Source organism: Dromiciops gliroides, chromosome 2 (assembly GCF_019393635.1).
Source record: "Dromiciops gliroides isolate mDroGli1 chromosome 2, mDroGli1.pri, whole genome shotgun sequence".
Lineage (NCBI taxonomy): Eukaryota > Metazoa > Chordata > Mammalia > Microbiotheria > Microbiotheriidae > Dromiciops > Dromiciops gliroides.
This window is the reverse complement of record NC_057862.1, coordinates 416,908,766-416,922,944: the sequence shown is the minus strand read 5'-3', so window position 1 is coordinate 416,922,944 and position 14,179 is coordinate 416,908,766. Positions and strand designations below refer to the sequence as shown.

Below are 14,179 nucleotides of genomic sequence, written 5' to 3'. Positions count from 1 at the left end.
GATAAGCAGCAGTTAGATAGGGTCTATAAAAGCATGGGATGTAGAGCTAGAATGGCCTTAGAGACTAGTCTAATTCCCTTTATAGATGAGTAAACTGAGGACCAGAGAGGTTGTTATATTGCTCAAAGACATATTGAAAGAAAGAATTAAGATCCAGGTTTTCCCATTCCAAATCCAGTGTTCCTTTCAGTCTAGAGCAGATTTAGCAATTTATAGGGAGGAAAGGATAACAAGGGCCAGATCCCTGGATCTGCTTGAAAACAAAAATAAATAAACAAATGCATGAACGGACTAATATATAAATAAACCTGTTTTACAAGATTTCGAATTAGTTTAGGGCCATTTAGTCCAATTAATTTGTTTTATATAAACTAAGGCTCCGTCTGTAAATGATTTGCCTAGATTAGAATCGACATCCTCTAACTCTAAACCATTTAACTCTAAAGCCACTTTGGCTTCCACTTTATTCCCCTTCTCCTACTTTACTATCTAGGTTCATTGGCCTCCATCTCCTTACTCCATTATCTTTCCACTGGCTGTCTCACTTGACTGGAATGCTCTCCCCTCCTCACCTCAACTTCCTGACTTCCCTGGCTTCCTCAGCTCAGATCCCACCTTCTGCAAGAGGTCTTTCCGGGTGTCCTCCCTTTCCCCACACCAACACACTCTGCTAGTACTTTGAGATTACTTTCCATTTACACTATATATATTTTATATGTATATGATTTACATGGGTTTCCTCCATTAGAATGTGAACCCCTCTATGACAAAGATAATGAAGCTTAAGTTCTGGGACACTTTAAAAACAGGTGGGGCCATGAAGCAACACCTCCAAGTCAATAAGTAAACAAGTTTGTATTAAGCACTTATAGTATAAGTATCAGGCACTGTGTTAAACTCTGGGGATACAAAGAAAGGCAAAAACCAGTCTGTGCTAAAGAAACTCACGTTCATATGGCAGAAATAACATGCAAACAATTAAGTACAAACAACATATATTTACAGGGTAAATTAGAGATAATCTCAGAGAAAAGATACTTAACATTGAAGGGATCTGGAAAGGCTTCATGCAGAAGGTAGGATTTTAGCTGAGACTTTTAGTATGCCAGGAGTCAGAGGTGAGGAGGGAGAGAATTCCAAGCATGGGGGACAGCCAGTGAAAATACACTGAGGGAGAGGGAGTGTTTTATTGGAGGAACACCAAGGAGGTCAGTGCCTCTACTAGAGATCTCTTTAATAAGCAGCCATTTAAAAAACAAACGAACTTAACATCAACGGAAGTGAATATTTAAATATTCAAGAACAGAGAGGATTACATATGAAACTGATCCTCAACTACATTTTTTAAGTAACTATTAAATTTAACACGTTGACACCAACTTTTTCCTGCTTTTGTGTCTCCTCCTGGCCTTTCTGCTTAAAAAATGTATCCTAGAGCTTCAATTCTTTTCCCTCTTGATATAAAATCCCTCCCCCCGTGATAAATATAGCAAAGCAGTCCTTTGCAATGCAATTTGTAAAAGTGACTCGTTGGGATCTTTCAAAAAAAAAAAGGGGGGGGGGGCGTGGGAGTAATTGCTTCTGGCTCTACCCCAGGACCTGGAAGCGACCAGGGTCTGGTGAGGCCCTGGGGGGAGGGGCAGCAGAAGCGGCGGTGAAAGTGCGCTAGGTATGAAAGCAACGTCGGGAGGCTCCAGAGGAGTGCTGAGTGGAGCCTCAAATTGATTAGATGACCTTTCCACCACAGCCCGGATGGGTTCAGAGACAAGACTCATTCCGGCCCTTCCAGAAAGCAGCACCAACACAAGACCCCTGCCCCACCTCGAGACCGCCGACCAACGCCAGCCCTCTTTGGCCGAAGGCTACTGCGCATGCGCAGAACCTCGCCCTCAGGTGTATCCTTTGGTCGAGAACAGGGTGTGGAATAAGAAGACCATTGGGCTGGGGGAGGGAGGGGTGAGTGCCTGCGGCTGGGAGGGGGGGGGCGGTAGCGCAGGCGCGATGCCTGGCTTTCAGGTGTCTGGGGAAGTCTAGGTGCGACTAGAGGTGGGAGAGAACAGTTGGGTTAGTCTGGGGGGAGGGGTGGCAGGGTCTTCATTCCCCTCCCCCACTTCCCCTGTGAGTCCTCCGGAGACAGAGTCCTTGGGGGAATTAGGTGGGGCATAAGTCTTTCGATAATTAAGGATTTCCCCCGCCTCTTAATACCCCGACCGAGGGCCCTGAACTACCATGCTGAGGAAAAGGGATGATTGAAGCAGAGGCATGGAGGCATCTCCTAGGCACAGGAACTCGTTTTGAGGGTGGGCTTGGTGGGATGTCAGATTTGTCCTTTTAGGGGGTGGGGGAAGCCTAGGGGGAGTCAACTGTTGCAGAAGAGCAACTACTTTGGAAGTCCCCACCTCTTCTCTATTATATTTTTGTTGCCTACTTCTAGAATCCTGCTTTTGGGTCTGGAACTCTTTGGAGTTTTAGCCTTGATGGGTCGGGCATTGTATGGGACTATCGACAGGATTAGCTGCTTCGCAGTAATTAAAGTTTCCTCCTGGAAACTTTCCCGCTTCACCCACCTCAATTCTCCAGCCTTAGATTTCTCCTTTTTTTGGATTTTTTTTGGGGGAGGGGGGTGTGAATAAGAACTGAATAAACGGACTGTTAGCTTTGGAAGAGACATTAAACATGGTCCAGTTCCTTCTTAGCCATTCTCATTTTACAGTGAAGCAACTAAGGCTCGGAGACTGACTTGCTCATTGAGTTCGCAAAACCAGAAGTAGAAAACAGGTCTCTGGCTCCCAGCCCAAGTATCTTTCCACTGCACCTGCCTATATGATACAGTTTCAGTTGATATCCCTCATGCTCCCTGAGGTCAGAAATGAGTACCAAATTATTTTTCCCCCCAAGCATAAGCAGCGCCGTTTCTAAGTAGTGTTCGGTTCAAGACAAAAGTTCCCTGTCCTGTTTTAGGACTTAGCTCTAAGGACCAAGGTGGCTTAGTGCGGATCTCAGGAGCCCTGCATAAAGGTACTAGAGGGGACCATAGCTGGCCTAGCTGAGGCTCGCATTCGGTGTAAGCCGCAGTGTGATTAGGGAAGGCGGCCCCCCAACACCAGCACACACATAGCCTAAGCTTGGTTGGAACCCCGGGCTTTCCGAGGTGACCACAGGCCTTTCCAGCACTAGGCCACCCTTCCCCCAGGCCAGCTTGCCTCCTTTCCTAGAGCTGCACCACCCCAGGCTTACGGGTTTCCAGGGCTCCGGGGGACACAAACATGAGGAGGTGGTGGGGGTGGTGGTTGAGGAGGAGGAGGAGGCGGCTGGGAGGGAAGGAGGAAGGGAGGGTGGAGGAGTGAGCTCAGCCTCCCTCCCTTGCCAGTAGGGGGAGGGGTCAGGGATCGAATCTCCAGCCCAGACTGCCAGCCAGTCGCGCATTCGGCTGAGACGCAGCGCCACGGCAAGATCGATCTGAAGAGCCCCCCTACCCCTGCCTCCAGCATCCTCAGCACTCCCCAGGCTAGGATTCGATATGACGGACACCTTGCCGCCCCCGGCCAGCAGACCCTTGGAGGAGGGGGAATGCTATTTCCGAAAGGTGGGCTGCTGGGGTATTCAGGATAGGGGAACGGAGGTGTGGGGAAAACGGCGAACCTGGGATGGGGAGGAGGGAGTTGTGACGACTTTAGGTGAGTTGGGCTAGTATTTGGGCTCTGGTGGTGCCACGTCTCGGGCAGGTGCAGCGTGTACCAGTCCCGGGAAAGCCTCGGCTTCCCTCCCTCCAGGCCCCCAAAGCTGCTCAGCGCCCTATAATCTCCCTGCTCAGGGCGAGGAAATGGACGGTGGAGATTTAGCCTGTCTGAACTGGAGGTCTCTGCTCCGTTTGTTCTGGAGAGTAGGAGTCCCTTCCCTTCCCTCCCTTCGCTTCGCTTCCCACTCTCTTCCTGGCCTTCATTGCAGACATGTGGATCCCATGAAGTTGTGGGGAATAGGGATGTGCTGTCCCAAGAACTTTTTCTTGAGTTTAAACTCCACATGGAAGGGGTTGTTTAAGCAAAGGAGCCGATGTTAGAATGATGTGAAATGAGATGATTCTGAAGGCAACTCGATAGAGCTTTATGATTTGAGGAGTTGCCGAGATTTTAGTTGCTAAGGACAGGACAATAGTGGTGGTTTAGGATTTAAAGGGGGGAGAAACCCTTCTAATGGGTCAAGTTACCTGTAGCATTTTAACCTTGGCAGCTCATTGGTGATTTCCCACACCACCAGTTTCAGCAGGTGTCTCTTCAAAAAGTTATATAAGTTCAGATGGAAACAACAGTATATTTTCCTCAGCCCCGAAGAAATGAGTTGACAAAGGATAAATTAATAGGAATTTTTAATTTGACATTTTTATTAAAATTTCATTTTTCCCGGTAGGCATTTGAGAGTTATTTTGACCAAATAATGTTTTCCTTGTAAAGAGCGAGAGAGAAAAGAATGGACCGTGGCCTCAAATCATGCTACAGGATATTAAGTAGCTGCTTTTCCCAAAGTTAGTGGTGAAATGACGAATTGCCAATGCGTTTTGTACTTATTTGGAAATTATTTATTATTATTTTTTACTTATAAAACTCTAGCAAGGCAATTTGTTTCAGTATTTCTCACTTTGAGATATGCTTTTGGAGTTGGTAAAGTGGATATAAGACAGATTTAAGTTAGGGAAAACCACTGTGTAATTTTGTGGCAAGTCATTGTAACCTTTGGAGGCTTCAATTTCCCTAACTGCAAAATGAGGAGCCTAGTTCAGATGATTTCTAAAGACCATTAAAATGGTATCCTTCTATGAGTTTGTGAAAATGCAACCTTAGGGAAACTCAGAGCTCAGGGAGACTTTGATTCCAGGTATCCAATCTGATTGGGAGAGGTCTGTCATGTTTCAGTGTGGGTGTTAAAGGCAGTCATTTTTTCCCAGTTCTACAATTTAGATGAATACTAATTTCATTTGCCTTTCAGCGATTATGCATTAGCAATTATGAACCAGGTGTTATTATATAGCATGCAGGAGGTTGTGGAGTGAACCAGAAGCATGGATCATGTTTCCTGGAGAAATATAAGGGTCAATTCTGAATTAAATAAAGTTTTGCCAACTGTGCCATTAGTATTTATTATGTATCTACAGGGTGCATGGTACTTCCAGGCAATTCAGAGAGCAGGGAGAAGACAAGCCTGTGTACAGAGAGATAATGATTAGGCAATAGAGATTTGAATGATGCAATATCCAAACAAGTTTAAGGAGGCAGGACCATACCACAATAGAAAAGATACACAGTAATAAAATTTGGTTTTAGAGACCCATTTCTGTTTTGAGCATTCTTCCAAGATTATCTGGTTCTAGGAATGAATGATGTTGGGTAGAAAGGATAAGGTATTATGATGACACATTCTACTACTTCAGCTCTTCTCAGGTGAATGCAAAAATATCTCTTCTGGAACTCTGCCAGTGATGACTAGGTTGGTTGAATGGTTATTATTATTTTTTTTATAGCTTTCTGGGTAGAGTGTATAATTGGAAATAGGGAAGTGAAACTTTGTTTCTCAGAGTACAATCAGCTCTCAACTATTCAGGGTCTCATTATCCAAACTTCTTCCTACTCCTTTATGATCCCTATCTTTGGGTGTTTTTTTTTTTTAAACTGCAACATCTCTGAGAAGAAGAGTAAAATACTAGAGAGAAGGCTGGCTGTGGAGACAGGAAGACCTGGTTCCGAGTCCTGCCTCCTCTGTGCACATACATGGAATAGACATATGCATACATCACACATGTGTGATCCTGGGCAAATCATTTATCCTCTCATTGTCCCAGGCAGTACTCTGCATGTATATGTAGTAGCTCAATTGCTGAACTGTATCAGTGGAAGTAGTTGCCACACTAAAAGTTCCTTAGACAAATGAAATCACAGGTATGGACTTAAAACAAAAAGCAAAAAAAAAACCCCCAAAAAACCCCAGGGTAGGCAAGAGGTCATCACCAGTTAACTGGCTAAATTCAATGCCCTACTTTCATTCTTCATACTCTGACTTCTAAAAAGCTTTTGACACTCTGCTGCTAGCTTCCACCCCTCTTCTCCTGGATACTTGATTCTCCTTTGATTTCTGTGACACTGCTCTCTTCTAGTTGAGAGGCAAGGTAGAAAGGGTATGTGATCTGGTGTCAGAAGACCAGCATGATAGAGTGAAAAGAACACTGACTTGTGTCAGAGGAACTGGGTTCACATTAACCTCCCTGGCCCTCTTATTCTACATATGTAAAATAAAGCTGTTGGACCAGATGGCTCCTGAATTCCCTTTTAGCTCTAGTTCTGCTATACTATGATCTTATGACCTGGGTTCAAATTCAGTTCTACCTTTTAATGTGTGAGACTTTAGGGATTTTCTCTGGACTTTAGTTCCCTCCTCTAAAATGAGGAAGTTGGATTTGAAAATCTCAAAGTTTTTTTCCATTTATAAATTAATGATCTTTCTGTATGTCTGCCCATTCTTCCTCAGTCTCCTTTACTGGTTTATCATCCATCTCCTGCCTCCTAAGTATAGATGTCACACAAAACTTTTTCCTGGATCCTTTTCTCTATATATTTCCTTTCTTGGTAATCTTTACCTCCCCCCAGGGATTTTATTCTCATCTACTTGCAGATAAATCTCAAATTTATATATCCAACTCTAATCTCTTTCTAGAACTGTAGTCTAAATCACCAGCTGGCTGCTATCTCCACCTGTATGTACTTTGGGGAATTTAGTGTTCCCAAAACATCTTTCCCTCCTGTTCACAACTTCGGTCATCCTTGACTGACTCTCTGTCTCTCTGTCTCTCTGTTTCTCTCTCTCTCTCTCTCTCCCCCCCCCCTCTTTCCCTCTCTCCCTCTCCCCCCCAAGCCCCATCTAATCAGTTGTCCAGTTCTGTCATGGGCAGCTAAGTGGCTGAGTGGAAAAGAGTACCAGGCCCAGAGTCAGGACGAAGCATCTTTCTGAGTTCAAATCTGGCCTCAGACACTTCCTGACTGTGTGACTGTTTGCAAGACACTTAACCCTCTTTGCCTCAGTTTCCTCTTTGTAAAATGAGCTGGAAAATCACTCCAGTATTTTTTGCCAAGAAAACCCCAAATGGGGTTATGAAGAGATATGACTGAAAGCAAGGTTCTGTCCATTCTGCTTCCATAACATTTAACATCAATTTTCTCTGTATTCACAGGACCACTACCCTAATTCAGATCCTTCTCACCTCTAATCGGTTTGAATAGCTCCCAAATTAATTAATTTCTCTGCTTCTAGTCTCTCCCTTATCCAATTCATCTTCCACCAAGTTGCCAAAGTCATTTTCTGAAGCCCATAGTAGCTTCCTCTCCCCTTTGCAAGTGGTTACTATGAATGTGGAAAATTAAATATACTGTCAGACATGATTAATGTATTGAAATTCTTTGTTTTCTCTTTAAAAAAAAATCTTTGTTACAAGGGATGGCTCCCTAGTCAGGGGAGACCAGGAGCGATATATTCAGAATTGAAGCATAGGGTTAGGGACTGGAACTTTGATTTCACTGGTACAGGGAACTCCTGGCTTACAAAATTATGTCTATCAGTGCAGTGTTGCACTTTCTGTGAAACTCAGAGATTTGCCCAGAGTACTGATCCAGGAAATGATTTGCCCATGGGGTCACACATCCAAAATGTGACAGAAATGGGACTGGAATCCAGGTCTTTCTGATTTCAAGGCTGACTCTCTATCCACTATACCACACAGTAAATATAAAATAAGCTGGGAGGATGAGAGTAAGAAGGCCTGAAACCCATTTTGGCCATTTCAAACTTGTATGATTTTGGTTGTCTGTTGGTCCCTCAGTTTTCTCACCTGAAAAAAAAAATTACAGAATTGAACCAAATGATATTTGGAGTTCCTTGAAATTCTAAGTCCTATAAAAGGATTTGTTCAGCATGGCACAGTAGAAAGAACCCTGGACTAGGAGTCAGGACAGCCACATGGTCATTCTCACTCTACCACTAGATCAGTGTGGCCTGATAACAAATCAGTTTATCTTTCTGAGGCTCAGTGTCCTCATCTATGACTTGAAAAGAGTTAGACTCTATGATCTTTAAGGCAACTTTCAAGTCTGACATTCTATACCCATGGGCATTTGTAGACCATAAGATCATAGATTCAGCGGTAGAAGGGACCTCAGAGAACATCTAGTGTGACTCATCTTTTTAAGAAGGTTTTATAAATAGGTCACAGTTCAATTCAGCAAGTATTATACTGTACTAGGCATCATGGAGGATGCAAAAGAAGTATGTTCTTCTGCAATAGTCTATGGGGTGATATCAGGGCCCCAATCTTATGGGTTCCCAGAGCTTTCTTTACAGATTAATTGGAATTCAGTTCCTCGTAAGCATCATAGAGATGTTTAGTTTCAGTTTGCAAATGTGGATTTAAGCCTCTAGAAAAAAAAATGTTTATGAATAGTATGAGGTTTATGGAGATAAACTAGGGGATCATTGGATTCAGAGCTGGAAGGAACCTTAGAGATCATCCAAACTGACATCTTCATTTTACAAATGGAGAATCTGAAGTCTTTGAAGGGAAGTGACTTATCCAGGGTCATACAGGTAGAGTAGAAGAGCCGGGATGCAGTGACCAGAATTTTACACTTCAAATCCAATGTTTTCTCAACTATACCATGTATTTTCTCTCTGTGAGCCTGTATAGACTCTTTAAGCCCTTTGTGTTAAAAGTGTGTTAAAAGAAGTTTTATGGGGGCAGCTAGGTGGTGCAGTGGATAGAGCACCAGCCCTGGATTCAGAAGTACCTGAGTTCAAATCTGGCCTCAGACACTTAACACTTACTAGCTGTGTGACCCTGGGCAAGTCACTTAACTCCAATTGCCCTGCAAAAAAACCAAACAAACAAACAAACAAAAAAAGAAGTTTTATGGCAATAAATGAATAAAGGACTATTCTGGATGGAGCAGATCTAGATGAGGGTTTGCAGTGAAGAAATAAGAGGAAGGGCAAAGGGAACATAGAAGACATTTTTGAGGAATAAGTTTGTGTAATTTCCATTCATGTAAGATAGATAAAGGGAAAACCCATAACAGGTAGAAAGCCATAAAGGATACCAGGGTTGGAATTTTAAAAATGAAGTTCTTTTACGTATAGAGAAGGTAAGCATTTATGTGAAAAAGCAAGATGAATCACCACTTTAAAATGTTAGTGTCATAGAGGGAGTTCCCCTCTACCTCAGTTATATAGTCATAGAAGGTGAGTAATGTATTCACAAGGTGTTAATGAAGTGTTAAACTGATCAGGGATGCTCTAAAACCCTGATTCCTTTATGCAGTGAAAATACCTCTATGATTCAGTTTAAAAACGGAACCGCCCAGCTAATTGAACAAACAAATTAGCCATGCCCCTGAGGCTTTTAAATAGTTAAGCTTTGGACAAATTTCAAGGATCAGTTGTTAGAGGCAGTTGTGGAGGAGGGAATTTAATCTCCTCTGCCTTCCCCTATACGTCATATGGCTTTGTATGGTTGCTGCTTGACCAATAGAAGGTCACTGTATACAGCAGAAAGTAAAGACACACAGTCCATACAGACTAGGATAGGGACAGTTATATAAGAAGGAAGTCACTTTAAGGAGTGAGATTTCTGGGACCAGAGAAGAGAGCCAACCATGGTTTTAAGAGAAGAGTCTTGAGAACCTAGCTGAACAACCTTTTTAGCAAAGATACTGCAACCAAGAGAAAAGACTGCACAAAGAGGGAAAAGACTTCTAAGCCCTGCAAAACCAAATTGTGAATTGCCTTTGCCACACATATGTTTTGTATGTGTCCCACTACCATTGTACTTTTATGTTCATTGTTCCCATTGATGATGTGTGGGAGAGCATAGTCCAGGTTTATGGGAAGACTCTTGTAGCAACTGTTCTTACTGTACTATCTTAGTAAATGCCTTTGCTAAGAGCTCATTCCTCTACTATCATGACTGTTAATGGAAGCACACCATCGGGGGCTCATGATCTATCATTAGTGCAGTCCGACAAGGTTACCCCTAGGACCTGAGAATAATTGCCTCTCTGGGGACCCAAACCAAGAGTATGAGTGCAAATTAGGGAGGAACCCAGAGGGACTAATGTACTCCATATATAATTTTAAAATGAAACATATCTGTCTCTCGCTCTCTTTTTTTTTTTTTGGTGGGGCAATGAGGGTTAGGTGACTTGCCCAGGGTCACACAACTAATATGTGTCAAGTGGCTGAGGTCAAATTAAAAAAAAGGTAGAATTTTCTGTTATTTTTTTAAAAAGAGAAACAAGGTAAGTCTTCCTGATCAGTGATTTATATCTCGTTTTAAGTCAACTTGATTTGAATCAAATGTACTCTGAATGGGGAACAGGTTTAAACAGTTGGCTGAAATAACTAACATCAAAAGATAATCCTCAATATTCAATTAAATTCAAGAAGCATTTAGTATTACAAATAATTAAAGTTGTCTTCCACTGTACAACAGTTCTTTTCCATATATCAAGCTTGGTAGTACTGAAAAAGAAAGAAAAACAAAACCCATGGTAAAAATTTGTGTAGTCAGGTAAAACAGATTCCTACATTGGCCATGTATAAAAAAATATGTCTCAACTTGCACCCTGTGTCCATTCTCTTTCTCTCTCTCTGTCTCTCTTTTTGCTGGGCAATGAGGGTTAAGTGACTTGTCCAGCTAGTAAGTGTCAAGTACCTGAGGTTGGATTTGAACTCCAGTCTTCCTGAGTCCAGGGCCAGTCCATTCTCTGTCTTTGAGGAGGTAGGTAGCATTATAGGACCTCTGGAATAGTGGTTGGCCTTTTTGTTTAATCAGGGTTTCCTATGACCTCTTTCTTTTTTTTTTTGGTGGGGCAATTGGGGTTAAGTGACTTGCCCAGGGTCACACAGCTAGTAAGTGTTAAGTGTCTGAGGCCGGATTTGAACTCAGGTCCTCCTGAATCCAGGGCCAGTGCTCTATCCACTGCGCCACCTAGCTGCCCCTTTATGACCTCTTTATAAAGAAGAATGTGTTTGTTCATCAAGAGTGCTCTAGGTTTGATAGAGTCTACTTCTACTTCCTTGACCACTTCTCTTTCTTTCACCCAAAGCTCAATCACAAGGTCTTATACCTTCTTTCCTCTTAAATTTCTCTTCCCAATCCTCCTTCTGTGGTTAGAATTTGTTTCCTTTAGAAATAATCTCTCCCTTGATCTACCCTCCCTCTTATTCCTTCCTCTCCTTTTCTTCCCGGTCCTCTCTGTGGGTAGAATTTATTTTACTTAGAACTAATCTCTTCCTTAATCTACCTTCCCTCTTATTCCTCTATCTCCTTTTCCTTTTTTCCTTCTGTTTTGCTGCTGAGTGAAATGTATTTCTATACCCAACTGTGTATATATTCTTACCTCCCATGACCAGTTATGATAAAAGTGAGGTCCAGGGATTGCTCTCCCTGCTACTTTCTCCTTTTTTCTATAGGCTTCTGCTTGTGAGATAATTTCTCCGGCCTTTCCTCTCACTTTTTCTTCCCTAGTATCTTTCTTTTCATTTCTCTTTCCTTTCTTTAAAATAAAATTTTAATAACAATAGCAACAACAAAAACTACTCTCAGCTCTCTTATCTGAAAGTCCTCCAAGCTCACAACCTAGGTGTCATCCTTGACTCTTCATTATCTATGTCCCTTGCCTACTCTTTACCCAAGGCCTGTTGATTTCACCTTTGCAACATTTCTTGAACATACTCCATTCTCTCCTCCTCCCCACCACTATACTGGTGAGTGGCCCCTTCAAAAGCCTGCTGTTTAGTCTGCTTGCCACAAGTCTCTCCCCACTCCAGTCCATCCTTTATTCAACCACTTATGTGATTTTCCTTACATGCAGGTCTGACCATGTCACCCCCAATTTTAGTAAACTCCAGTAACTCTCCATTGTTTCCAGGATCAAATAGAAAATCCTCTATTTGGCATTCAAAGCCCTTTATAACCTAGTCCTCCCCTTACCTATACCTACCCACTATGTAGCCTTTGATCCAGTGACACTGGCCTTGCTGTTCCACAAACCAGATACTCCCATCTCTTCACTGTGGGTATTTCCCCATCCCTGGAATGCTTTTACCTCTCTACCTCCTGGCTTCTCTGGATAAAATCCCATCTTTTATAGAAAATATTTCCCAATCCCCCTTGATTCTAATGCCTACCCTCTGTTAATTATTTTCTATTTATCATATAGATATATAATTATATATTATATATGTATGTTTGTGTATACGTATATGTATAGGCATACCTTAGAGATATTATGGGTTCAGTTCCAGACCACTGCAATAAATTGAATATCGCAATAAAGCCTGTCACACCAAGTTTTTTGGCTTCCTAATGCATATAAAAATTACACTTACACAATACTATCTGCTGTTAAGTGTGCAATAGTATTATGTGTAAAAAACAGACATATGCTACTTTAAAATACTTATTTCTAAAAATGCTAATCATCACTTGGCTCCCTCCCCCTGCCCTCCCACTCAATAAACTCCAGTAGCTCCTAATATCTCTATGATGAAATATAAAATCCTCTATTTGGCCTTTAAAGCCCTTTTCAGCGTGGCCCCTCTCTACCTTTCTGATCTTATACCTTGCTCCCCTCCATATACTCTATGATCCAGTGACTTTAGCCTTCGTGTTGTTCCTTGCAGAAAACATTACATCTCTGGATGTGCCTTTTTAGAGGCTGTCCCCTTTTGGCCTTGAATGTTCTATCTCTTCACCTCTCCTTGCTTCCTTAGCGTCTTTTAGACTCAGTTCAAATCTCATCTTCTAGTAGAGGCCTTTCTAAATCTTTCTTCCCTCTCCTCACTTCCCTTTAAGATAGCCTCTTATTTACACTGTATATAACTTATATTTACATTGGGTTTTTTGCTTTTTTGTCTCCCTCATTAGAATATAAGCTCCTGGAGGGCAGGGACCCTTCCCTTTCTGGCTATCCCCAACATTTAGTGTAGTGTCTGATACACAGTACTTAAGCACAGTAAGTGCTTATTAAATGCCCATTGACTTAACTTTTTTAGTTTCTCATCTAGGAAATGAGATCTTTTTCAGTTAACTGTTTCCCTTCTAATTTCAGCTATGTTGGTTTTGTGTGTACAAAAACATTTGCATTTTATAAAATCAAAATTATTCATTGCATATTCTTCGATCCTCTCTTATCTATTCCTTCCCCCCATGAACTTTTCCCCTATCTACAGATATGAAAGGTAATGTCTTTTTCCTTGAAATTTCTGATATGACTATAAATGCCATGTATATATTTGGAGCTTATCTTCATATACAGTATAAGAAATTTATCTATACCTAATTTTTGGCATACTGGGTTCCAGTTTTCCTAGCACTTTTTTTTTTGTGGTCAAAATAGTGAGTCATTAATCTAGTAGTTGGAGCCTTTGAGTTTATTAAATACTACGACACTATGTTTATTTGCTTCTGTATGTTGTGTACCTGATCTGTTTCAGTGATTTTTAAAAACCAGTTTGATGATTTACTAGTTTGCAATCTGGTACTGCTAGGCCTTCTTCCTTCCTACTTTTTTCCTCCCTTTATTTCCCTTTAGGCTCTTGACCTTTTGTTCTTCCAGATGAATTCTGCTATTTTTTTCTAGTTCTATAAAGAAATATTTTTGGTAATTTGGAATAGTATTGTAGGGCAGCTAGGTGGCACAGTGGACAAAGTGCCGGACCTGGAGTCAGGAAGACTGGAGTTAAAATCCAGCTTCATATGGTACTAGTTGTGGCCCTGGGCACATAGCTTAACTTAACCCTGTTTGCCTGAGCTTCCTCATATGTAAAAGAAAAAAAAATGAGCTGGAGACAGAAATGGCAAACTACTTCATTGTCTTTGCCAAGAAACCCCCAAATGGGATCATGAAGAGTCGGTGAGGACCGAACAAAAACTACAACAAATAGTATTGAATATGAAAATTAATGTATTATTATTATTATTTTATGGTATTGATTTAGTGTATCCTAGAGCATTCAATATTTCCATAATTTAGTTCTGTATTTTTGTAGAGTGTAGTATAGTTGTATTCATATAGGTTCTCTGTGTCTTGGTAGGCAGACTCCCAAATATTTTATACATTATATAGTTATTTTTAATGAAACT

The 14,179-nt window shown here is 41.7% G+C and overlaps 1 protein-coding gene across 2 annotated transcripts in view; it reads left to right on the top strand.

Moving 5' to 3' along the window:
• The first annotated feature begins 1,660 nt into the window (after nucleotides 1-1,660).
• The window catches only part of RHPN2 (rhophilin Rho GTPase binding protein 2), an 82,675-nt gene continuing 70,156 nt past the window's right edge, over nucleotides 1,661-14,179 (top strand). The window contains exons 1-3 of one of the 2 annotated variants that reach the window (XM_043989662.1): nucleotides 1,661-1,893; nucleotides 2,962-3,018; nucleotides 3,371-3,586. In XM_043989662.1, coding sequence (XP_043845597.1) covers nucleotides 3,521-3,586 — 66 coding nt within the window. In that variant the 5' untranslated portion in view covers nucleotides 1,661-1,893; nucleotides 2,962-3,018; nucleotides 3,371-3,520. Of the gene's footprint in view, nucleotides 1,894-2,003; nucleotides 3,019-3,370; nucleotides 3,587-14,179 lie in introns of those variants that run through there. The other variant, XM_043989663.1, reaches the window with a different exon arrangement.